Raw genomic sequence first — 26518 nt, forward strand, 5'->3', positions numbered from 1 at the left:
ATTATATTAGCATTTAGCATACATTATCACTGTATAACAGCAAGCGATCATTCCGCTACAGAAAGCTATCCAATCTCAAGCTCGCACCGTAAAATGATCGATGTAAAGGACATAACCTCAAAATCGCTCCAACATCCTTCAATTTGCAAATCCATACAAGCCAATGTCCTCCAACGCATGCTCAAATTCAAACGCGTTCCACGCACACAGACACATTTTCCCGCCCACAAGTGATCCGCCAATCAGAGCGGAGCGTTCTCCCTCCCGCGAGAAAGCGGCGCCCCCATTGGCCCGTTCGAAATCTTGAATTTGGAAGGAAATTTTTGGCCGTTTTAAATCACAACGCAGATGTGCGGTGCTATAGAGTTATCTCTATGGTTTTTATGTTTGTCGTTATGATAATCCGGTTATGGAGATGGCTCTTTTTGCGTTTATAGTCTGTGGAAGATTGGGATGTTTTTTTGTTGCTTATGAATATGGGAGCGGATAATGGCTTGTTATATTTTTATGAAGATTATGCTGGATATACCTACCTATGTTTAGTTATGATTTCATATGTTTCATACAGAACGAGTTTATGAGTTGTTCTTAATGGGCTGGATTAAATTATACCTAAGTACGCGTCTTAGTCAAACACGACAACACGAAAACGACAACAACGACAACACACAAAAACGAGTCTTAGTCAAACACGTCTTGATTTTGAATACATAATATTAAGTAGGTATATTATTTTTATTTAGTAAAGTATTATGTTAATTAAATTAAATAAGTACCTATCTACTTAACACTAACAAGGTTTAAACTTTAAACCTAAGCATATCAATCAATCAAGCAACTCTTTTTTTATAAGTACCTACCTAGGTAGATATTTTATATCACTACGAAATTTCTTATCTTCCTATAAAAATAGAGAGCAACTTTTATTAATCAAACTCTACCTTTTTTTCTATAAAGATTTCAAAAAGCTTTTATGTTGTTGCAATATTTGTATGAATCTCTTCAAATAATCCCTCAATTCATTTTATTTAGCATAGGTAGTATAGGTATACTATTAAAAGGTAGGTAATAATAACTTCTAAGTAATAATAATCATCAAAAAGTGCCTTGTTTTGTGAATAAAAAACCGAATAAGAATTACCTTGGCATATTGCCAATAAGTACCTACTTAGGTATAGGTTTATAAAAAAAATGTAGGTAGGTAAGTATTGCAATCTTTTCGTATGACTTTCCTCTAAAAATAAAGCTGATTATAATCAGCTTTACTATAGTATACTATATACTATAGTATAACCAACGCTTCATTTATTTTTATGTTAAATATTGTGGTAAATCTTCACACGAAATAGAAAGTAGATTAAACTTTCGGCATCAAATATTGAAGCTGTATAGAAACAATCTATACAAAATAACTACCTACATCTACTTTTTCAGATCATCTAGTAGTTTTTGTATGTTTTTATATATGAATGTTATCTACAGGAATTAAACTAAATGTGTATATTTAGACTTACATGTATAATACTCCATCATATTCTGATTATATCGATACGCGGCGGAGAGGTCAACGCCGCCGGCCCTCAGCCCAAAAAGGGCCGCGAAAGTGGCCTTACCCTGGCCCTCCAGCTTGCCGGCACAATCACGTTTGTACAAAACACACATACACACTCACAAACACATTTTATTTATTATTTTTTATACGAACACATTGTCTATCTGTGCTGTTTCTAAATTTTTCATGTGGCTGTAAAAAATTCGTAATTTGAAGTCGCGTTCGAAATTTTTTTTTTTATTTATTTAGTGATGTGGCCATGTGATAAATAGGAATCGATATTTTGTGCTTTTAATAAAGTAGGTAATATTAAAATAATTTATAATTTGGCGATTGTTTCTTAGTTTTTTGATTAGTTAAAGTCATAACTATTTCAAATAAATAAGTAGGTATTTAATTAGTTTAATATTTGTAACTATTTTTAAATTTCCACCGCTGTTGTTCTTTTCCACTAAAATATAATTAATTTAAATCATACATTAAACAAACACATAAATTTGCATTAATTACATCGACTTACGTAGGTTCGCGTTATTTATTGTAATGAGACCTTCTATTTTTGGCAATAAACTTTACACTTGAAGAGTTTCGTTTTTTAAGAATCTAATTGAAGAGCCATAGTGTCTAAAATCCGTTAAGTAACCGATTCTTAGTCAAAACCGATTCGTTTGGTTAAATTTCACCGGTTTTTGGGCGATTTTCCGCTGTTTGAGCATACTCTTTCCGGTCGATGGCGGCAGGTGGTACTTCTCACGAGATTTTTTTAGTTATTTATAGAAATGATTACTCTATTAAGCACTAAAGCGCGATTAATTCATTATTAATTGGTAGGTACATAAGATACCAATAAAACACAAGGAAGAGAGATATGTTTCATACATAAGGTATGAGAAAGCAAAATTAAGTTCCTGCGTACCTACCTACCAAAAAGTGAGTTTAAAGGTTTGTTTATTTAAAAAAAAACAGTACCTATAACCCAAATATCAACATTTTTTAATTCCTATAGAAATCTAAATCGCTTTTCATTAATTTTCCTACAATGCATCGTATCAGCATCATGATTATCGAGTCTCAAGTCGAAGCATGATTTTAAAGTTAATTTTATGATTTTTTATTTACTTAATCGTTAAACCAATTATTATTCACTATATTGAATACTGTATTATGCTCTTTGTTTTTATTCAGCTGCCACTTTAGTAGGTATCTATTGAAAGCACTGCACACACGTAGGAAATCTAAAAGATTATAGGTAGGTACCTATACCTATAAAGCTTATCCTGCGTATACTAGTTTCTTACACGTGTCCCAATATCACGTTTTCACTGTATATAAACGCATGTTATTATTATTAGTACTATTCAGGTACTTTATCACTTCACTTACACTAAATATCACTAATTTAAATACGTCTTAATCGCTTCGTAGACGTCTCAGTACAGATGAATAGATCTCGTTTTTGAGGTATATTTTACGGTTGGCTCGCTCAGAATCGATGGATTGTGACAAGAGGATCGGTTTTCTGATATCTTATGTCCGGCTTTGGCGTGGGATTGTTTTGTTCATTATGAAATTATTTATGTAAGAACGAGTAATCAATGCGGTCGCGTAATATTATTTTATCGACGTTTGTGCGTAGCTACGTACGTCCCTAACTACAGGACCTGTGTATAACATATTGTAAAGAAATCTACATTACCTACCTACCCACCTCGATTTATCATAAAGATGGCATTAGGAAAATATATTTTTTTTACTGAAATATAAAATATCAATGCCTGATTTAAGGAGGCTGCTAGTACAAAAGCACTTTTCTATCGTCGGAAAGGTAGGACAGATTTTTACGCCTAGTGCCTCAATATACGTAGGCTATATTGATGTAAACTTTCATAATGGAAGCTTTTTTTTATTGTCAATTTTGTAACCTAGTATTCTATTCCTATAGCCAATCCTGTAGATAATTTATGACGTAGGTGATGAATCTATTAGGAAAAACTACGATCGGGAAAATCAATGAAATATTAATATTTATTTTATTATCCATATACGAAGCTAATACGATCTGTATTATTTATTCACATGGCTCACATAACCGATCTCTCATTTAGACAGGTATTAGAATTACATGGCGTATTATTTTACACTACAGCTTATGTATCACTTGTGCACCTATATAGTTTATACATATACCTATATTTTTCGTTTCATATAGCGATTCTAGATTTAAAACCTCAATTCACAATAATATTACACTGCGATGTTATATTTTAATAGATAATAAATATAGATAAGAATCTCACTGCACCAATTAAATTATCGTTTTATCGAATTTAAAAACACTGAAGAGTGAAGACACAACACTAAACACAAGACGCGCGAAAGTTCGTCATTTTTTTTTTCATGTATCACTTCCAAATTTGAAAATTTCGAATGTTGTTTTCATTAGCGCGTCAATATACTTTTTTTTTTTTAAACGAAGCGAAGGTTTATGGACAGATAATATCGGAACACAATTTTGTATCGAGTGACATGTATGTTTGGCAAATTTTGGCGGGATATTTCGCAGTCGACCGCGCGTCGCGATGACACGACACCCTCTACGGCACGTGGCGGATGGGACGCGTTCGGATACTACCCCTAGCTGTTGAGATAAGCTATTTTTTCATCTATATTTATATTTTTTAGTTATGAATGACGTAAGAATATATTCGGGATCAGGAGCAGTTTTTACTCGAATAATAGATATTTTGTAGGATCGGGAGCAGTATGTTTGATTGTTAAATTAATCTCGTTCACAAATTAATAATCTGGCATACCTAAGTATACCTACTTAGTATTTTTTTTTTTTAAGTTTGAACTTTTTATTCAGAAGGTCCTAGTTGAAGTAACAAAATATCAAAAGCAGAAGCACACCTAAGCACATAATTATTATGAAAGAAATAAATAACATCTTAAATTATTTCTTGATTAATGTACTGTTATGAAGTTTCAGTGCGGCACGACAGGTTATAAAAAGACAATTAAAATACCGTATGAAAACAGTAAACATTATCTATGATGATTTGTTTTAATATCACAAAACAAGCAGATATTTCGTCATATATGTCATCATGCACATTGCACATGATACACTTACGATTGATTGTTGACTGTTTTAGAATGATTTTTAAAAATATTTTTTGTTTAAAGTAGGTAGGTACATGTATTTTAAAAAAATTTTTTTTTCACAAGTACCTATAATTATGGTATTATTATTTTAAAGCAGTACCTATTAGTTCCAGGTTGAAAACTGACTGATATAGGTCGTCTTTTGCCATCATTTTCCCATACTGGAAATAATACTGCAATAAGACATCATGGTATTCCTCGAAAGATAAGGTAATTGATAATAACTTTTAAGTGAGCTATCAATGATTATTCGAGTGCTAAAAATATAATCATAATCTGATACTAGTGATTAAATAGTTTAAAATATCTACCTACATTTTAGCGCCAATCTGAATTATCTGACCAATATTTTACTGAAAGTATTAGTTTATTCTTCACTATTTTTTTTGTTAGCGGCTTCGCCCTCATTATCTTAAACAAAACAAATTATATTGATATGAAAACGGAATGAAAAAGCAGCAACAGTAGTTTATCACGAACAGACAGACAGACGTGGTGGAGAACATATCTAATGATAGTACCTATCTACCTATAACTATGAAAAATATATTATTTTATACCTACTGATCATTTAACTCACGACGTCAGTGAAAGAGGTGGAAATACTTAACTGAATGTTAAAAAATATAACAAAACTATTTAATCTAAAATAATTTCACAGAGAGTTTCCGAACGCTCCCATAGCCGACTCTCTCTATCGTGATTTTTGATCTTTGTTATCTCGCTCACACATTCCATTCGAAATTTGAATTATTCAAATATTATATTAAAGTTAAGTTTCTTTTTTGTTTGGACTGAGAAATTATTCTGAGTACGTATCTGTAGATATACCTAGGTAGTAAGGATTTATGCAAAACCTTTACCTTATTATTGATAATACCATAAGTTTATTATCATTTTAAAGTGCAAAGGTTTAAATGATTGTTTGGTTATAATTACGCCGGAACTGCACGTTGGTGTAGATTAACATACTATGATTTTTTATCCAGTGAAAAACAGGGTTTTACATACTTTAGGTCGGTTCTCTAAAACTAAAGTAAATAATCAAAACATCAAGTTCTTGTTTTGACCTTATTCCAGGATCATAATATACATATACTAAAGTCATAGCATATTATATTACATATAATAATATTATTATCTTATAATATGCAGTAGGTATCGGAATAATGGCTAATGGTTCTGTCTGTTCGACAAATTAGATATCGATAATACCTATAGGTAGTAGGTAGAGTGACCACTGTATTGCGGACTTGAGACAAAACTAAATAAATTTTAAGAGAAAAGTGTTTTTGTATGTTTGTTATAGAAGAACTAGGTACCTATTAGGTACTACCTACTATCTACTATTGAAGCCCCAGATCAACTTTAGGTATTCACATAATGAGGAAGAGTTATAACTGCATGTACCTTTTTACATTCTTTTCAAACAATTATTAGATGATCAACCTTTTGTGATGTATCTATCTGAAATTGATCCCAATACTCTGTGCTGTACTCTATATGCATTGACCAAAGTATCAAGGAGACAGTCAAGGATAAAAATAGTAAATTATCATCTAGATTCTAGATTTATTATTTGATTACCTATAGGTAGATATTATATAGTTTCAACTTCAAATGAAAATGTCTCAAGAAGGTCTCAAGTTCCTAGTTTTCGTGGTAATGTGATTTATCTACAATAATTATTATTGTATTATACAATATGATTGATTGATCATTAATTCCACCAATGGCGTCCATTAGTGACAAATAATTTATTGCATTATTACTAGCATAGTGATAGCTCGCGGCTTTGTCTGTCTTTCTCATAGTTTTATAGAAATAAAATATTGCAAGACCTGTGGGTATATTATATTTCTAATAGAAATAAACCTACCTATACAATTATTGTAGGTATATACCTACTATATAAATTTGTAAGTGTATTTTATTGACATCGATATTTCAAATGTTAATGTCAATTTAATAATGTGCAATTAGGTAGGTAACAAAAGAAAGTGTTGCATTATTAGATGCCTACTTCATCATCATCATCATCATCATCAGCCCATATACGTTCCCACTGCTGGGACACGGGCCTCCTATGAGGGTACAGGCCATAATCCACCACGCTGGCCAAGTGCGGGTTGGCGGATGACACATGTCGTCGAACTTTTTTTTTTTTTTTTTTTTTTTTTTTTTAATTCTTCGACATGTCGGTTTCCTCACGATGTTTTCCTTCACCGTTCGAGCAGTGGTGATGTTACAACATGCGCAGATAAATTGAAAAATCAATTTATTTCCTGCGCGCTCGCCTGGTCTCGAACCACGGACTTATCGATTCGAAGTCCGAGGTCTCACCACTGAGCCACCACTGCTCTTATGCCTAGATGCCTACTTACTTGTTAATAAAAACTTACCTATTTATATATAGAAATTAGGAGTTCAACTTTAACAAAGATTTTTAAAACTATCTCTTACAAAAAATACCATGTTCAAAATCGATTCAGTAATTACAATCTATTTCTATCTATTTAAATAAAGACATTTGTTTCCAATAATCGTAAGCTTTCTCAAATCAATCACAGCTTCAAAAGCAAATCTATTACAACGTACTAAGGTTGAAAATCGATTGTCTGTAGAAGGCTTTGTTTTATGTCAATTACGAATTTAGAATTAAATTTGATTGGGCGGTGAGCTGTCAAAAATTAAGTGAGGCGGGATAATCGAGCGGAACGAAGGAATATATAGCTGTCTCTGTCTAGAGTTTTTAAATCTAATGGTGTGGAGAATTTTTTAATATGAGATTGGTTTTTGGTTTTTTTAGTTACCAATAACTTCATCTGGGGACACGGTTGACGGTAGTGCACGGTAGTGTAGTAGACGAGCCAAGCGAAAGCGAAGCGCACGGGCACTACCTACCTTTTCTCGAAGCGCTTCGACGTTTTTTTTGAACCCTCATAACTTGGGTTTGGATTAGGCTAGATCTACAAAATTTTCGGGATATATTGTCAATAGCGGACTTATTGAATTATCTTTATGGATATACATAGAATGGTACATTAATATGTTTTTGTTATATTGTGTTTGTATTTAGATAATATTTTGTGTGTAGATATTGAAATAACATTTGTTTTATATTCCATAACAAAGTCTATGAATAGATTTGCCAGTAAGTTTATGTTACAGCCAAATTCAAAACCGGTCAAAACCGCTCTTGACTGCAAAAATTAGACGTAACTAATGAGCCTAGGTATATTATGTCTACGCATCTGCACCTGCTAACTCAAACATTAGGTAACTCAAACATTTATTTATTCAATAAGACTTCTTTCGAATCGTCATTACATAGGTATTTTTAACATTTACCACCGATTCGGAAAGCAGTATCTATGGAGAAGAACCGGCAAGAAACTCCATAGTTGCTCTTTTAAAATTGTCAATATTACAATTCAATTTTACATAAAATGTTATTTGAGTTTAGGCTATGTCTACCTACCTTTTTTCTCATTTAAATAAAAATATTACAGTATAGGATAAATCAAAGTTGTGGTTTCCCTTTTTTTTCTTCACTCTTTGAAATCGACTCGATCGATCGAATTTGATATCAATATTTATTAATTTCATCAAAATCGGTTCATTCGTTTTTGCGATATTGAGTAACATTCATACTTTAAATAATATTATCATAGAATTATATTTAAAATCAAGTTTGTAACACAGACTATCCAATTTGTTACGCGACGGGACTCGAAGGCGTGACCCTCGTTTCAATAAACCGGTTTTCGATAAAAAATAGACTGATAATATAATTTATATTTGCGTGATATTAATATTGTAATGATTTTCTTGTTTGCTTGGTTTTTGTTCACACTTTTAAGAAAGTGATTTTGTGGTACAATTTTCAATCGACTTCAAAAAAGTTGTTCCATAACTAAAAAGTGATTTATATTTCTGCAAGATAACTAGATTATCTTATCAGATATTATATTTAATTAACCGATTTAAATCCGTCAAATTTTATCCACAACAGAAAAAAATCCGGGATTTTTATCTGTTCCGAAACCCGTCCATATAAAAACGCATGCGCCAAGAAAACCGGAACCAATCTCGACACATCAGCTGAGAAAGTAATCGAACCCGCGACCGCAGCCACTTCCCTGGGAACTTGGTGCATGGGAGCAAGAAATGTATGTTCGCTTTTTTTTATCCTGTGGAAATAGTTACTAGATCGATAACTGATAAAAACGAAATAATATTATAGCACAGAATACAGATAATATTATAAAATACTTAGGTACTCGTAATGGTTTCCTCTTTATAATGTTAGTTTAGTATCTAATCTATTAGAGAATATTATTGTAGGTACCTACTTAAGCTCCTACGCATATTAATTTATAATTCCATAATCACTTAATCAATTAAGCATCCCAAATTAAAAATCCTTTTTAAACTCAAAAAACGCTCGAAATTAAAAAAAAAAAAACTAACCCGTCAACCAGCTCCTAGAATTTGAAAAAAGAACGCCGTATTCGAAATTCGAAAAAGTTCCAATTTTATCGCTATCTACTTATAGTCCATACCTATATTAGTTCACCGCTTGCCGCTCAGAGCGACGCGACGGTCACGTAGCGTTTTTTCTTGAATTTCGCTTTCGTTGTGCGTGACTACTAAATATCGGGGCCGGGACTTACGGATGTTATAGAATAGAATATAAAATATGTGTATAATGTATGGCTTTGAGGGAGTTTAAGTATTTTTTGATAATGAAAGGCTATGTAGATTTATGTTATCATGTGTCATTTTAGATTTTTTGACACTTTTGACATAATTAAGTAATGTAACAAGTAGGAGAGACAGCACTTTTGCTGATTTATGTTGTTAAATATAAACGTAAAGAGTTGATTTTCTTAATAAGAGGGTCAAATTGCAAAATGCACACAATTTGTACGAGTATAAATTATTATTCATATAAACATGAACTGTCTCTCAATAAGAGTATTATCAAAATTGGATCAGTCATTTCAGATATTACACAATTATCACTCAAACTGAACTCTGTATAAGTAGGTACATTTTTTTGTAAACAGTAAAGCAGTCACGTTTGGAACTGCTGTAACATTACGGAAGTGATTTTGAATTTTAACCATTTTTTGACATTTTATTGTATTCGTTCGAAATGCTCAATAAATATTTTTTATTGAATCATTATTAACAATGGAATGTGCAAGACACTTACGTTGAATTCTCTAATAATCAAGCTCAAATCTATAATCAAATAGAGAGTGTTTAATTTAATACAGCATTTCCGGAGATTGCATTACACTTACAAATAAAAACAATTTTATAAAATTACTATATTAATCAATCTCTTTCGCTCTCATTAAAAGGAATTACGATTTAATCAAACTTCCGAATTATAATTGAATGCATGCAATTACATAAATTAGTACACTTTACAAATGGTTCGTTTATTGTAATTGTTGCAAAAATCAATTATTTACACGCACATTTGTAAGTGTCTGTTCAACTTTAAATCAAGTTCTATTGGATCAATTTTGATAAGAATTTTAATAATTGTAGTCACGTTATGTTTACACTATAATGTAGAACACTTCACTCGAAAGCTTCGTTGTTCTTGAATAAAATGGGTTCTAACTAGGTATATGGGTTTTGACGTCACTAGAGCGTTTTGCTAGTGAAAAATATCAACTACATACTTATTAATTATTACTTTTTAGTTAACCCGACAAATGTTGTTCTACACTCTAATAACCTAGTAAAATAAAATATTATATTTTCAATCTAGGTTTTCTCAAACTTCTTATTTAATTTTTTTTTGGACCTGACAATATTATGTAAAAAATTACATAAAAATCGCTACTTTCTTACAGGTGCTAAAAAAGAAAAGAAAAAAGAGACCAAAACCGCGTGTAACAGCTAGTAACATATAAATACGTATAAAACTATGACCTATATTCCAAAAGGGCCACCGCTCATTCATGGCGACTCGCGGGTGAATGGGGCTTTTTTGTGAGCTTACACTTGACTAAATCACTGTGAAATTACTTGCCGGCTGCTGCTTTTGTTGTGCGGTTGTAGTTACCGCGATATATTTTAATATTGAAAAGTCAAAATTTGTATCGTGGTTCGTAATTTTTTTTGTGTTCAATGAAAGTGAGTCATTAAAATATGTCTTATTGGAACCACATTCAATAAATTATAACGAATATTATTGAAAGTCGATTTTATGATTTTTTGTAGTGAAACTTCTTAAGCGCCATCTTTTTCTTATCCCTACCACGCGTGATTCGACGTATTTCAGTAAAGTTGCATATAGTTAATTATTTTTTGAAAAATAAGGTCATAAAGAAGTTTCACTTCTTACGTGTGTACACACACACATTTTTTTGTTTTTATTAAGTACAGTGAATGTGAAGTCACATTTTTAGCTAAGAGATTCTATATAACAATGGCTGCTATCCAAGCCTTCATCGAAAAGATGTATTGTACCTTCACATTATTATTGTAGGTATATTTATTACAAATGAAATGGCAAGAGAACGAATTAAAAATATGAAAAACGAATTAAAGAATAATAGGTACTTTAAACACTGGACAGTATCGATTATAAAAAATACGCTTAAGGACTTAACATATTATTATGTATATGTATACATATACCTATATGTAATGGTAAGCTATAAGTAAAAATTAAATTGCCAATGAATCGTCATTAATGCTTTTCGTAGGAACGAAATTACCTTCTTTTAAATGTGATAACAATTTTCATTATTCTGAGCTCGTATTAGTGGTTGTTTGATAGAAAATAAAAACCTAGCGTAATTTTTTTATAAAAAAATTCAGTTTTGAATTGGAAGACCAACTTTTTTTACAAAAAACGCTAAATCAAACCGCTAATCGCTATCAGCTTATAAAACCGCTACCACTCGGACCACAAACAGTTCATCCATACATAATTCAAATTTTAGTGACTCATCGTCTGTCTGTATCGTCGTATTGGAATATTCACATGGAATAATACTTTTAGTGTACCGGGTTCGATTTCTACGAAAACAAATTTGTAACCTTTAATAAGTGCGTTGTTTTTTTATAAAAGACCTATAGTAGGTAAGCTCTGTGTATTTTTGAATATAACTATAGTATATTTTGACCGGAAATTTTATTAAAATTGGATTATAAAATGGGTTATTTACTAAAAGAACCTAAAGTAAAATCTTAATTTGATAATTTTATTAAAATCTAATCAAATCATAACAGTGGATTTTGTAATAATGTTTACAAAAAGTAAGTAGGTAATTACTGAACACAATTTAATTGTGTTTTGAATCCGATCTGCTTGCATAACGGTATTGTTATTCTTTACTTTCACTTAACATTCACTCAGCTTTCTTTAGTATTTTTCTATATTCATAATGGATTCTCATTTCTATTTTATAATCATTTAGTTTTATTTACTTTTAGCACGTCTGGAATATTTGTCAAAATTATCATAGACAAATTCATGTCTTCATTGCATAATTCTAAATCGAACATAAAAAAATCAAAGCATGCGTAAGTAATATCGATTGCAAACTTGTGCAAAAACATCAAGTAGGTAAGTTTTTTAAAATGATACCTATACCTACCAAAAAATCGAACTAAATATTAAATAATTACAAATAACATAAGTAATTTAGTAAGAACATTCGATTTACGAACACAAAAAATCTATCCTTAAAATAAAAAAAAATCGAATCCTCAAAGTGTACCGTACTATACATTCGAAATGATCCTTATGTATCCTATCCTTATGTATAGTCCAGACGTCAATAAAATAATAAAATAAATTACTATAAAAAATAGTAATTCAACTACCTGACTTACCGTCTCCGCTCTGGTTGCTGCTGTGGGCGTGGTACTGCTCATCTGAAAATTCGTACTCTATGTTAGATAAGCACATCTGCTCTCGATACAATAATTGATCTTATGATATAAGTGGGAATGAATGAATAAATAAATAATAGCATCTGCACTAAAACAAGTTCTAAGAATTGTATTGTTACACATTATTTTGTGTGTTGTCTTTAAAGACATATTGGACAATCGGCAAAATATTCCATTTGCGGCAGAATTAAGAATATTTATTTATAGGTAATTAAACCTTTCCAGTGCGGTAATTTTTGAGTATATCGCGATCGGACAGACAGACGCAGCCCGTTTTCGCTTTTGCATCGTCAATTAATATTTCCCCAATAATATTATATCCCACCGGTTCTGAAAACAGTTTGTACACAGTAAGTGTACAGAAAGCTCACCTCCATTCCTATGGTCATTGCTCATCAGCTCCTGACTCTGTATGGGGGGGTGCAGTAGCTTCTGGGGCCCATCCATCCCCTCCACCTCGAGCAGCGGCGCGTGCTCATACCCGTGGACCACCAGCGGCGTGTGCAGGTCCATCCTATCATTGAGCTGTTACCGCGAGTGCATCCTGGAACAATGGCTTTAATATTATTATATTCCTCTTTTTCTGATGGGAGATACGGCCCTTTGGAAGGATTACGTGGGGACACAGGTTCAACACGCAGATGCCATTTAGAGAACTTTAGGTATGGTGTTGTAAGACACATAATTATTATTAATGAAGTTGAAAGTAAAAATTAAATTTAGGTATAAGGAGGCAGGCTTCATCAGTTGCGGTGTTTTTTCAAGCAAGTTAATTAAACAACTTGACATAAGTAAAACAAATTATTTATGTTAATAGTTTAATAAAATGAATTATGAAGTACCTATACATTAGAGAAACCGGCTTCATAGCTTGTGACGTTCTCTATCTGGCAGGCTTGTTGGGCTTGCACGTGTCTGGTGTTCTCTACCAGGCAATACGAGTGTCGAGTAAATTGATTGTTACGGTCGTGCATTCAAAATACTTGTTGTTTATGAGAAAAACGAAGCTTTTAAAAATTTTGTGACACTTAAAAGTTTTCTGCCTCAATTTGCAAAAGTCGAAATAAATATCTCGACCTGAGATGCATAAGGTCGAATGTCGACATCAGAGTAAAATATCTTTATTAGTCAACTGAAACCAGTATCTCGCGCTCTTTCTATGCATATAACAATCATAATTCTAGCTCTTTTTGTTCTAATAATAATACAAAAGCATAAGGTCGAATCTCTCGAATTTCCAAATTTATATTGTGGAATAAGGCTTAATAGCAAGTACAGTATTTATGCTTAAAATTTTGGTTTAATTGGAAAGTCGAATATTGACTTCAGCTTTTATGCTTTTAAATTATTTCATGCGTAACGAAGGGACAATTTTGTCATTCGACTTTATCCTACAAGGATTGTTGGCAAAAATAATACGTAATGTCAGATAGAACTTTATGCTTCTTGAAATTAAATAATTGGGATGTCGTACCTTGAGATATAGTGTTATGTCCGAAATTTTATTTGTTTGGTTAAGGTCTACAAACATAAATTAGTCCTTATGCCTTTAAAAAGTGCTAAGTACTTTATCGTTGTAAAAAAATGCCTATGTGAAGAAGAAACACTATTCTATTGACTTTGTGACCACACACCGACGCGATAGAATGACATCGGACATTATCGCCGGTCACTCGGCCGTTTTTGGCGCCACAATGGTTTGACCTATCAGCGCATAGCACCGAACGGGTGCATTTACTTAAGTTATGTTGAGTAAAGTAAGTTTATTGTGTTACAGATCCTGGCCAAGAATTTTCCGATTATGATAGTGATGATAGCGTTAAAGACAAGACTTACGAACCACATGAAGATCTTTCGGATGGCAGCTACGTCAGTGGTTCGCCAGAAAAAGTCTTAGCTCTATCGAGGTATTTGAAGGTGAAAAGAAAGCTTTCTTTTTCGGAAAAATCGCCTGAAAGGCAAGCTAGAGTGAGAAATAATGAAGATATTAATTTAATCACTTTAGACGATCTTCTAAGTCCACGAAAAAATATTATATCTGCAACTTCAGTTTTCAATGAAAATCCTAAAGAAAACGATCGTTGCTTTGCTGCAACAGCTCAACAAACAATTCTTTCTGTATATCCGTCGGTAGATAACCTTAATGAATCTTCGCTGTTTGATCAAGATAGCCCTAAAAGTACGAATTCAAATAACATGATGTTGATTCAAGTAAGGGCGAGTACATCTGCTTATAAGAATGATCACATTGAAAACCGTAATTTAACAGACAGAGACCATACTACAGGCTTGTTAATTGTACCCCATTTTGATGAAAGTGTTAATATTTCTGATACTACTATGAATGAAGATATAGTTAACTCGAACCGAATTATGGTCGCAGATAAGAATGGGAATGTTTATATACCAGATGACCGACAAATAAGAAATAATGAAAACATACAGCAGATCGTTACAGCAGTCCCTTCAAAATCTAACACAAGAAAGAAAGTTAAAAACGTAACTAAATGGAAAAGAGTTGCGGCTAAAATTGCAAGACTAAAAGGTTCTCCCTATCATTCAACTGTAGCAAAAAAACCCTGAAATAGACGGTCGTGAAATGAAACCTCCATGTAAGTGTAAATCAAAATGTTACGAAAAAGTGCCTAATGAAACAAGAATACAAATACTTGATTAATTTTGGAAAAAATGCAGCAGTTGGGATCAACGTCGCCAGTTCGCCAGCCAGCCTCTAACGTCACAAAAAAACAAAAACACACAATGAGAACGACTGGGAACTTAGATACTGACCGAAGGAAGTTTACATACGAATATAGACTTATTGTAAATTCTAAGAGCGAAAAAATATGCCGGAATATGTTTCTTCACACGCTATCTATAGGAGAAAAGTTTGTTAAGGTGAGTTTGGAGAAACAGCTCGATGGAGGGTTGAAAGCTCCAGATCAGAGGGGAAAGCATATTCCTGGTAATAAAACTTCAGATGTGGTAGTGCAATCAGTGATGGATCATATTAACTCATATCCATGTTATGAGAGTCATTATTCACGACAAAAGAGCGGACGCAAATTTTTGGGACCGGACTTGAATATCCCTACTATGTATAAACAGTATAGAGAAAGAATGGAATCTACAGAGATCGCTCCAAATTTGGTAGCCAAAGAATGGTTGTATCGAAACATTTTCAACACCAAATTCAATTTAAGCTTCAAACTACCGTCGATCGACACATGTGATGATTGCGATGCATTTGAGAGAAAACTGTTAGATGTTGTGGATGAAGAGCTGAAACAAAAGATAGAAAAAGAAAAGGACATTCATGCTAAAACTGCTGAAGAAAGATATAACTTGAAGAGAAATGACAAAAAGGAAGCAGAATCAAGTTCAGGCGAAAAAAAAGTATTGATGTTTGATTTGCAGAAGTGTTTGGCTACACCGAATTTAACTAATAGTAAATCTTTTTATCTACGAAAGCTTTGGACACTAAATTTGACAATATTTGATTCTACAGCTAATAGAGCTGCAAACATGTTATGGTCTGAAAATATAGGTGGCAGCCTATATCAACGGCGAAATTTGTTTGAAGTTTTTTTTATTTTATTTTGTTAATTACGACCTTATGTACTTAATAATAAATTCATTTAAATGCCTCATAATTGGATACATGATAAGATCGGACGTAACTAAATTTCTATTTTTAGCCAATCATAACGTTACATCTTTTATTAGAGCTTAAAATACGAATAGAATTTACTAAAAAATTGCAGGCATAAAGTTGTATCAGTAAATATAATTAAAAGCATTCGTCGTTTAATAACTGTGTACAAGCATAAGGTTGGATGTCACTGAAAAAATGTTTTTGAAAAATAAAATATTTTTATATTACTGTGATTGGTTTTATTACTATACTGATACAAACTTAGATAACTTATCTAAAATATTATACTATTTTTGTTAGCCTATTCGATAATAAACAAAAGTTATGACACGATTGTGTCAATAATTTTCTTTTGGCTCTCCTCTAAACTTGTAAAATTCCACATCAGACCTAATGCGTCTCAGGTCGAGATATCTAAATTACTACATAACACAGATACATAATGAATATTATAATCTAGTGTTAAACAGATAACCTAAAGCTAGAATATAAATCACTTGGTTCCGTTTCCTAATGTTTTGTATGAAAGTCCCAGGTTCGTGCCCGGGCCAGCCATTGTTTTCGCGTTACTATGATTTACGAATACAATGCCTGGTATAAATTATTAACAAGCCGCAGCTTCTGGTTTTGTTCGCTTTTTTGTTGAAAGTGCTTTACCATTAATATCGTACGTAGAATTGAATTAAAATTGTTTAGAAGTTAAGTTTGTTTGTTATTAGAGGATAATTATTGAATTGATTTAGTTCTTATTGTTTACAGATTACATAATATAGATTGTTTTATGGAATAAAAGGTATAATATAAATTTTAGGCGAGTACCAAAAAGGCAGCGAAAGTAGATATATTACGTAGAGCTTAAATAATTGGAAAGTTGTAAAAATCGTACATTTCTATAATAAATTTATATACTTTTACTTAATTATATTATATCATCGCATCGTCATAATCAATCATGAAAAAATTAACTTCACCTACTACATAATTTTAAAAATAAAAGCCACATCCATAATTTGTATATCTTAGCGGAATGTCCTTGCAAACCTTCTATTGTTCAAAATATATAAAATATTGCACTGTCTGCTGTATATTAAGTTTAAATATTTATATGAAACCAACCTAGTATTCTTTATTAGTATTCTTAAATAATAAATGCGAATATTTGTAATTACAACGTCAGAATAGTTGTATCTATCTCGATTATAATATATTTTGGAAAAAAGAGAGCTTCTTGTCTAAATATATAGGTAGTTCTAATCACTAGGGCTAGTAAAAGCCTACTTTTTAATTATTTTTATTTATCTAGGCTATTACGTAATGGCGCGGTTAATAAACTTATCTATAGTTTGTTTTTTTAGGAATCTTCAATAAAACGCTATCTCCTATCACTTGAAGTTATGAACAAAAACGCGATGCGCAAGGCTATGGGAATCATTTTTACAATACATTACAGAACACATGATATAACTCATTAAGGATACATCGTACGATAAAGTGTCAAAATATTGTTACTTTGTATAAAAACTAAATAGATGTTGATGAATTTCAAACTTAATAATTTGATCGTAATTGCCAGTCTGCATTCAATTCTCCAATACTATATCGACATTTACTACTGAAAATGCAGCAACACAGGGGTTTTTTTTGTCTATATTACTGTATCGATTTATGATTTACCATTATACCATTAAATCCTAAACATATTTAATACCTATACAGAATTTCATTTTCGAAATTTTAAAGTACAACGTGTTTTCATTCAATTTTTTTTTACATCTATATCCCGAGATATATCCCCACGATAACTACCACGTACCTACACCCGGTTCATTCACACGTCCGCCGATGTGAATCTTGTTGATGACTATCAAATTATTTACGTCTAAATGTGAGTAATAAATACATAGAATAACTAGCGGTCCGCCCCGGCTTCGCCCGTGGTACATGTTTACGTTTTCTCTACATAAGAACCATCCTCGTACTTCAAGGAATATAATAAAAAAAGAATTATCGAAATCGGTTCAGCCGTTCTCGAGTTATGGAATTACAACGAAAAGTGGCATTGATTTTTATATATTAGAAGATTACGATTTGTCAGAACATGACGATGAGTTTGGTGTGTGTGTGTCGAAATTTTACAAGAAAAATTTCCAAAAAATTGTTCAAGCAAATAATCGGCCCTATTTCCATATAGGATTCGTAGTAATAATTACCTAATATTGTTTTTTTCTGTACGTATGAATATCGCAGCTACCATTCATTACCATTACCACCCATAACCTACATTTTTCTTTTTCTTGTAGGTGTACAAATCTTTTCCTGTCCTATTCAGATTATCACAAAATTAGGTGATAAAATACAAATAAAAAATCAAATTTGTAAGTAGTAATCGTGTATAAATCTATGGGTGACAATTTGACTGCGCTTTCTCACGCATTAGCGATAATGATGTGACAAGATCCTAACAGAGGGTCTGAGATGAAAAACGTAAAAAAATTACTTTGGTTAAATTTATAACGCGCTAATCTCAGGAACTACTGGTCCGATTTGAAAAAAAATATTTCTGTGATAGATAGCCCATTAGTCGAGGAAGGCTATAATATAATATCATCACGCTAAGACCAACAGGAGCGGAGCAATGCGTGTAAAACCGCAGGGCACAGCTAGTACCTAAGTAGGTAATAATAATCTTTATTGAATAGGTAACACCAGTTATTTTTATCCCATGTCAACCCGGGCAAAGCCGGGTCAATCAGTTAGTTCACAACAAATTCATTAACATCCTCACATTATCTGTGGAGAATAAAACAAGATGGCGGTTCTCACGTTGACAAAAAGCAATGACATTGAACCGAGCGATTGACTCACAGCCGAAATGTAGACAAAGGTATATTTAATTATGAACATTGTGACCATAAATGATGATAATTTGGGATATATTTGAAATAAAAATAACAGTTATTATAAATGAACACAGTAACAAGGTGACCTGTTAATTTAGGATGCGGTTGTGATGCATAATTTCAAATTTTAAATGGGGATAAATTCTAAAAAAAATCTACAGGTCATTTATCTACGTAGAGTTAAAATTACCTAGGTAATTATCCAAAATATGTTCCCAAAGTCAGGACAAGTTCTGCTTTCTGTGAGATTTTTAATTTTTACCTATCATTTTACAAATGACAAGTATAATATTTTAATGGTTTATGTATTGCATGACTTTTTCTCAATCTTTTTGATTAAAGTTGTTGATGTTTTTTATAGTGTAGGTAGTTACTAGTGATATCAGTATCACTAGTAACTACCTACACTATAAAAAACATTCAATTAAATGTAAAAATAATCATCGCTTTGGCAATAAAAGAGTTAATTATAAATTTCGAATAACATATTTTCAGTAAATTTACCGAAAAATGTAAAAGCAAAAAATCCCCAAAAAGCCAAAACGTATACACACCCTATCCACTTATCCAACAAGCTCGTAAAACCCGTTGTTATTTATGTACATCCTATCAAATACAAAAAGCCATTAAATATATAGATAAATTTTATGAATGCTTTGTGATTTTCATTGTTACCTACCTTGTCAAAATTTCAGCATCGTTTTTAGGCGTAGCAAGGAAACAACACATTATATTTTTATTTGTTTTATTTCTCCCATTAGAGGTAAGAATAAAACAAGAATACCAGGAATTAATGAACTGAAAAGAATTACAAAATTAGTCAAATTCAATAATTATGTACTCTATCATGCTGTAGCAATATTAATTAGTGGCCTATACGGACGAGGAAGATCTAAAACCTTCTAATCTAATCTAACAAAACTATATATTATTTTGGTAAGGGCGTGAAAAATTGATAATAATAATTTATATTAGCAGACCTATTAAACAAAGTATGTTATTCAGTTATTGCAAGTAATTATCTACAAAATATACGTATCTAATTGGAACACATTTTAACGTAAATCCTAATCAAGTTAAAAATAAAATAACACTGCCTATTTTATAACTATCTGCACATAATAATTATCACTTACTAGCTGCGCCCCGCGGTTTCCCTCTCGAAGCTCCGCTTCCGTTGGTATTAGCGTGATGATATAATATAGCCTTCCTCTATAAATGGTCTATCTAACACCGATAGAATTTTTCAAATCGGACCAGTAGTTCCTGAGATTAGAGCGTTGAAATAAACTCTTCAGCTTTATAATATTAGTATAGATTATTTCAAACAATATAGAAACATTCCACAAGATAGGATAGACGTTAAATTATTTCACAAAATATAACGAGGGCTGCAATTACTATTGGTGCGTGAAAATTTCGATGAAAAACGTACAAAAATAAGTCATTTTGTAAACAATGGTAATTTTACGGTAGATTTGCTGCGTGACCCCTGCGTAAGCGCACCACGATTAACCCCCTTTCGAGTTACTATGGACTCTCGATCGGTTATCGCCAATTATAATATCGAATACGAAATTAAGGAAATTACATAGATAATACAGTATATTATAATATGGTTGTTGATGAGAAGCAAGTGAATACTAATTAATAAATACTACTTACACAAAAAATTCAGTAGTCAGTATTCAAAAATTTAGTTGATATTTCATGAAAGTATAAATTGAGTGGTCCTTGTTCTATTTGTAAGATGAAAAATACCTGAATAAAGCAATTTACAAAGGAGTTATGTACTTTAAATAACTAACAGTAAATAGATGTGAAATGCAATTGTCTCATACATTCAAAAGAACGTGATATTTATAATCTGCCCAGTTTACCTAAATATTTGTTATTCTGCTTGTGAAAAAATGTGTTTATGGAGTTACTAACCCATAAAGAATACCGATTTTGACCAAATCTGTACAGCAGTTTTCACACAACTACCTATACACTAAAACAATTTACTTTCTAGTTACAATAGTAAAACATCCCCCCACATACCGATGGTCAATCCCTCGCGTGACCATTACCACCCCTATTTGAATAATAAACTCGATTTCCGTCAAGTGGCATTTTAATACATGCTTACCCACGCTAATTTATGTGTGAAATGGTATTAACTTGGTTGTATTTAATTTAGGGAGCATGACGAAATTATTATATTATGCATTTTTATTTGTGTCGCAATTTGATTTCATTTTCATCTCTCTATCATGTTCTTTAACAACTTCTCGATGGAATCTCTTTAAAATCTGTTAGTTAAAATGACAAGAATTTGTGCATGAAAATACTAACTTTTCGCCCACGCCTAAAAAAAACACGCATAGTAAACCTATCCATGTTCTTTCTCTGGTCTCAAACTATCTTTGTACCAAATTTCATACAAATGCGTTCAGTGAAAAAGAGACAGAGTACAGACAGACAGAGTTATTTTCGCATTTATAATATAAAGTTACGTTAAAACGTATTAAATCCTATCCTAAATCAGTGTGTTTAATTGTTTATAAACATATCCTGAAACTCTATCCTAGAGCTTTAAAAGCAAATACAAACTTAACATTCTTATTTAACAAACTACGAAAACTCGTTTAAATATGCCATTTTTTACTCCATCCATACGGTATTAACGAAGGTAATTACACAGATACCTAATTCCATGTTATATCTTTTCAATAATTGCTTATTACCTACTCACCAAACATTTTTTTAAAACCACGTGTTAAAGAGAATACGAAAGTATTATAAATGACATAATATGCCATTGTGCATATTTCTCATGACCTAGACATTGATAATATGGGAAATAGAACGTTTTTATTTGCTACCATTGTTTATAGATTATTATGAGACTATACGATTATGAACCTCGGTTAATGTTTATGTTAGTTTGAGGCATATGGACGAACTTATTCGGGTCTGGTTTTGCCATAACTTGTATTATTGTAGGTATATCCTAATGGTTTTGGTGTGAGTGTGTAGCCTGTGGTGTAAATAGCGTGGTCTCGAAGCTTCAGCTAAAATGAAGATTGAATATTTAGTTTATATTCATTAACTTCGTAGCTATATACGCTTACGTAGTAGGTACCTTCAGCGTAGATTTAATAATAGGTAGGTACTTTACAAATTTTAACGCAAACGTAGAGTGACGATCCTAATCTTAAAATAATATTATGTTGTTTTCTCGTAACATATAAATTATAATACGCCTCTAGCAGTTTTTTCGTATCACTCTACAGATAAAATATATTAAGTATTACTAGTTTTCCGCCCGCGGCTTCGCCCGCGCAGTCAAAGAAAAACCCGCATAGTACCCGTTCCCGTGGGATTTCCGGGATAAAACATATCCTATGTCCCGGGGTAAAAAGCAGCCTATGTCCTTTCTCGGGTATCAAAATATCTTTATACCAAATTTCATGCAAATTGGTTCAGTAGTTAAGGCGTGATTGAGTAACAGACAGACAGTCAGAGTTACTTTCGCATTTATAATATTAGTATGGATTTCAGTACGATATTTTCAGTGTAAATTAAAGCATTTTTACAACAATTAAGCCTAATTCAGAAGCTAGTTCAATGAAAGTGCCTTTTCCTTTCACGCTTATACAATGTGACATAACACATTTCGCATGACCTTAGCATTGGCGTCGTGGGAAATAATGATACTGATTCTTATGGTAATAGCTGCTATGCGCGATGAGGTAATAGTTTTTGAATTATGAAACAGCGCCATCTAGTTTTAGAGGAAGTAAAGTTTTTAGTGTGTAAAGGGACAACCGAAAAACCTTTGCCTGAAAACGTACTAGCTTTCCGCCCGCGTCTTCGTTAGTTTTGTCTAAATGATTGTTTTAACACTAAACCTTCCCTGAAAACCACTCTATGAATTAAAAAATCACACCAAAATCGTGTTGTTTTAAAGATTTGAGCATACATACAGCGAAAAGCCACCTTTTGTACTTATAGGTAGGTACCTATATAAGACTTAGAACACTATCAGAAGAGCTTTTTAAATCATCATATTAACGAGTAATTAAGTGTATATTTGCATACTAAAGTTAGTTATATCTCATTGTATATTTTATTTAATAGTTTATATGTACCTACCTAGTAAAATATAGAATAACTAAAAAAACCTTATCGTATGAACACACGTTTAACCTTGCTGTGACCTTGACTTCTGTACTGACTAACTGTGACTCAGAAGTCAGTTTTATTCATTGTAATTTTGAAAAAACTGATGTTAAAATCTGATCGACGATTTAAATTATATTTACCTGCGCTCCAATGCATGTATCGCGATGAAACATACAATCGACAAATCCTCATTGTAATATGGAAACAAGGATATATTATCATCACCATACATGAAGGGAACTTTATAAAATACTTACGGAAAGACGTCTACTTTATTTATATGCAAATAATACAGAAATTTCTCATAGATTTGTTCCTTTTCAAAACAAATTTCAAATTAAAATGTACTCAAATAAAGCATACCATGTAAAATGTAGAGTCATAGAAGTGTTAGGTTCTTTTAGGTACTGTTAATATTTTTCTATCAAATAAGAGCTGCCTATTGGCTGTAACATCAATTATGTAAGTTCCTACAGAATACAGGGGATAGACATACTTAATCTAAAAAGTTAAAAACCTATGTTTCTTTGCTCTATGCCAATTTGTTAGAAGGAAATACCCAAATCAGTAATGTTATTCATGACTTCTTCATCGCGTTTTCTTTCATTGTTCTATAATAGATAATAATTATCGGTTGAATGACCTAGCAGCTGATAGCATTTTCTAGACAGTCTAAGTGAAATACTAATTAATTAATTCCCTGTACCTACATCCTACTAATATTATAAATGCGAAACTGTGGGGATGTGTGTGTGTGTGTGTGTTTGTTACTCTTTCACGCAAATACTACTGAACCGATTACAATTAAATTTAGCACAGATATAGAGGGTAACTTGGATTAACACATAGGATAGGTTTTATCCCGGAAATCCCACGGGAACGGGAACTATGCGAGTTTTTCTTTAAAACGCGGGCGAAGCCGTGGGCGGAAATCTAGTATGTATTATAAAATATTGAGTTTCTTATTAATAATTAATCTATTTGTATCAGTATTTGTATAAATGTATTTGTATGTGTGTATCGATTAATTATTAAATAATGAATTCGTTAACGTCTTAACACTTAGGTCGTTACACCTGCTATCACACCTGTGACGTAGCACGTGCGTCACAATGTGCTTTCCCGCCAAATCTAACGTCATTTATGTTTTTTTTTTTGTAACAGACAATAACTTTAAAATAACATGAAGGATTTTAAATCAATTGCATAAAGTATTTCTTAATTACTGTCACTGAACTTTACAATTTTTATTATCCTTCAAATTTTTCAGTCAATCAACTCGATCCATTAAACCACAATATTAAGTTCCAAATTAAAAAAAGAAAACAAAGGCCGATCGAACTTTTTTTAAGAACAATAAAAATGATATCACACAATCGACGAAACAGATAGGGCTGATACAATTATGTTTAATCTACAGTTCCGTTTAGAAATCAGCATAGCAGATGACAATCAGCTGACAGGAGCACCCTGCACCTGCGGGGGCGGCACCTGACGTAACGGACACGTGCTCGCGCCTAAACGTCACTTTTTTTTCTTTTTCAATCTGTAGAACTAGGATTCACACGTGTCATGTTTATTTTTTTGTTTGCGGCCAGCTCTGATTTTTTTTTATCTGTAATCTGTATAGAGCTAATATTTACAAGTGTCATGTTTTTTTTATTTGTGGCCAGCACTGATTTGTTCGGACAAATTGGAATGTCAAATAGATTATTAATATATAAATTAGTATTAACGTTTTATATGTCCTAGAGCAAAAGTTAGTTATACTGCAGGAGTTAAAAAATATTAATAATCAACATTAAATGAAATGTTAAGTTATTCAAAATAATATCTATAAATTATGGTAACGGATATTCAAGGAAATATAAAAAAAGCTATGTCATTAAGGGAATACATGTTAGGTACCCCTATAAACGTGTTTAACTCTTTCACCCTGTATCAATGGCAGAGGCCAACGGCCAACCTTATTGACGTTAGTGAATTTGGCGCCAATTTACTTTTATTTTCTTTTGATACCTAGTCTTTTTTTATATTTTAAAACATATTTTTAAATGCTTTAGGTCCTTACTCCCTATACTTGAATTTTAACTGAAATACCTAGAGCCAAAAACTGTTATAATTACATGGGCTTATTAATAATGTTTAATTGATATAATATTTTATAATTTTTATCAGGTTCAGAAATACATACTTACCTATAATAAGAATACTAGTGCTTCACTTAAAACGTTTATTTACCTAATACTAGGTTTCCGCTCGCGGCTTCACCCGCGCAGTCAAAGAAAAACTCGCATAGTTCCCGTTAGCCTATGTCCTTTCTCGGGTATCAAAATATCTCCATACCAAATTTCATGAAAATTGGTTCCGTAGTTTAGGCGTGATTGAGTAACAGACAGACAGAGTTACTTTCGCATTTATAATATTAGTATGGATTTCTAACGGCTATTTTCTTAAAGTTATCATAAAAAAAGTTTTATAAACAATTAAATATTCAAGAAGAATAAAATAATCCCCTAACACCAAACACCTGATACAACGGCACGCGACATACGGACAGACCCTAATGTTCTATAATAGCTTTTCTATTATAATGGGAGATGCAAACGACTTCCTTAAAGTTATTTAAATTCTATTTTTAACGGATACATGAAATAGGGTAAGTTGAAGTTACGTAGAAATTTTATAATTTTAAAATTTAAACAGGAGATTTTTTTTCGGTATATAAAATACAGCTGTAAAATATCAAACAATTTTTAAGCTATTGCATAGCTTCTATCGCGGGCCTTGAGCGCGGGGACCGAATCGAGAAATTCCGTAACGAAAAAACCTCACGCTCCCCACTCCGACGGGCGGAGGTGTTGCTTGAAGGCATAGCATGCAATAGCTTTACCGCGGCAGTCCCCGAGTGCCACACGTCGTTTTAATCTATTTTAATATAACAAAGACGAAAGATAAGTTTCTTGTGTGTCTGTAAGTATGGATGCATCATGCATTCACAAAATTATGGCGGTTTTTAAAATAATTTATTATCTAAGTTTTATGGCAATTTAATAATTTCCATAAAGTTAATTGATTAGAAAAACATTTACGCTTTTCCTACAAAACACGATTATATATTAAGTATTCCAAAATATAATTATTGTA

General features: G+C 32.1%; 1 protein-coding gene across 4 annotated transcripts in view; it reads right to left on the reverse strand.

The window, feature by feature from the left end:
* The window catches only part of LOC123703546 (paired box protein Pax-5), a 76645-nt gene that overhangs the window by 35335 nt on the left and 14792 nt on the right, over window positions 1-26518 (reverse strand). Inside the window, exons 2-3 of one of the 4 annotated variants that reach the window (XM_045651607.1) lie at window positions 13018-13190; window positions 12587-12628 (exon numbers count right to left, since the gene is read on the reverse strand). In XM_045651607.1, the coding sequence (XP_045507563.1) occupies window positions 12587-12628; window positions 13018-13159 (184 nt within the window). In that variant the 5' untranslated portion in view covers window positions 13160-13190. Of the gene's footprint in view, window positions 1-12577; window positions 12644-13017; window positions 13191-26518 lie in introns of all 4 variants that reach the window. The other 3 variants (XM_045651606.1, XM_045651605.1, XM_045651604.1) reach the window with 3 other exon arrangements.

This window comes from Colias croceus, chromosome 26 (genome assembly GCF_905220415.1).
Source record: "Colias croceus chromosome 26, ilColCroc2.1".
Taxonomy (NCBI): domain Eukaryota; kingdom Metazoa; phylum Arthropoda; class Insecta; order Lepidoptera; family Pieridae; genus Colias; species Colias croceus.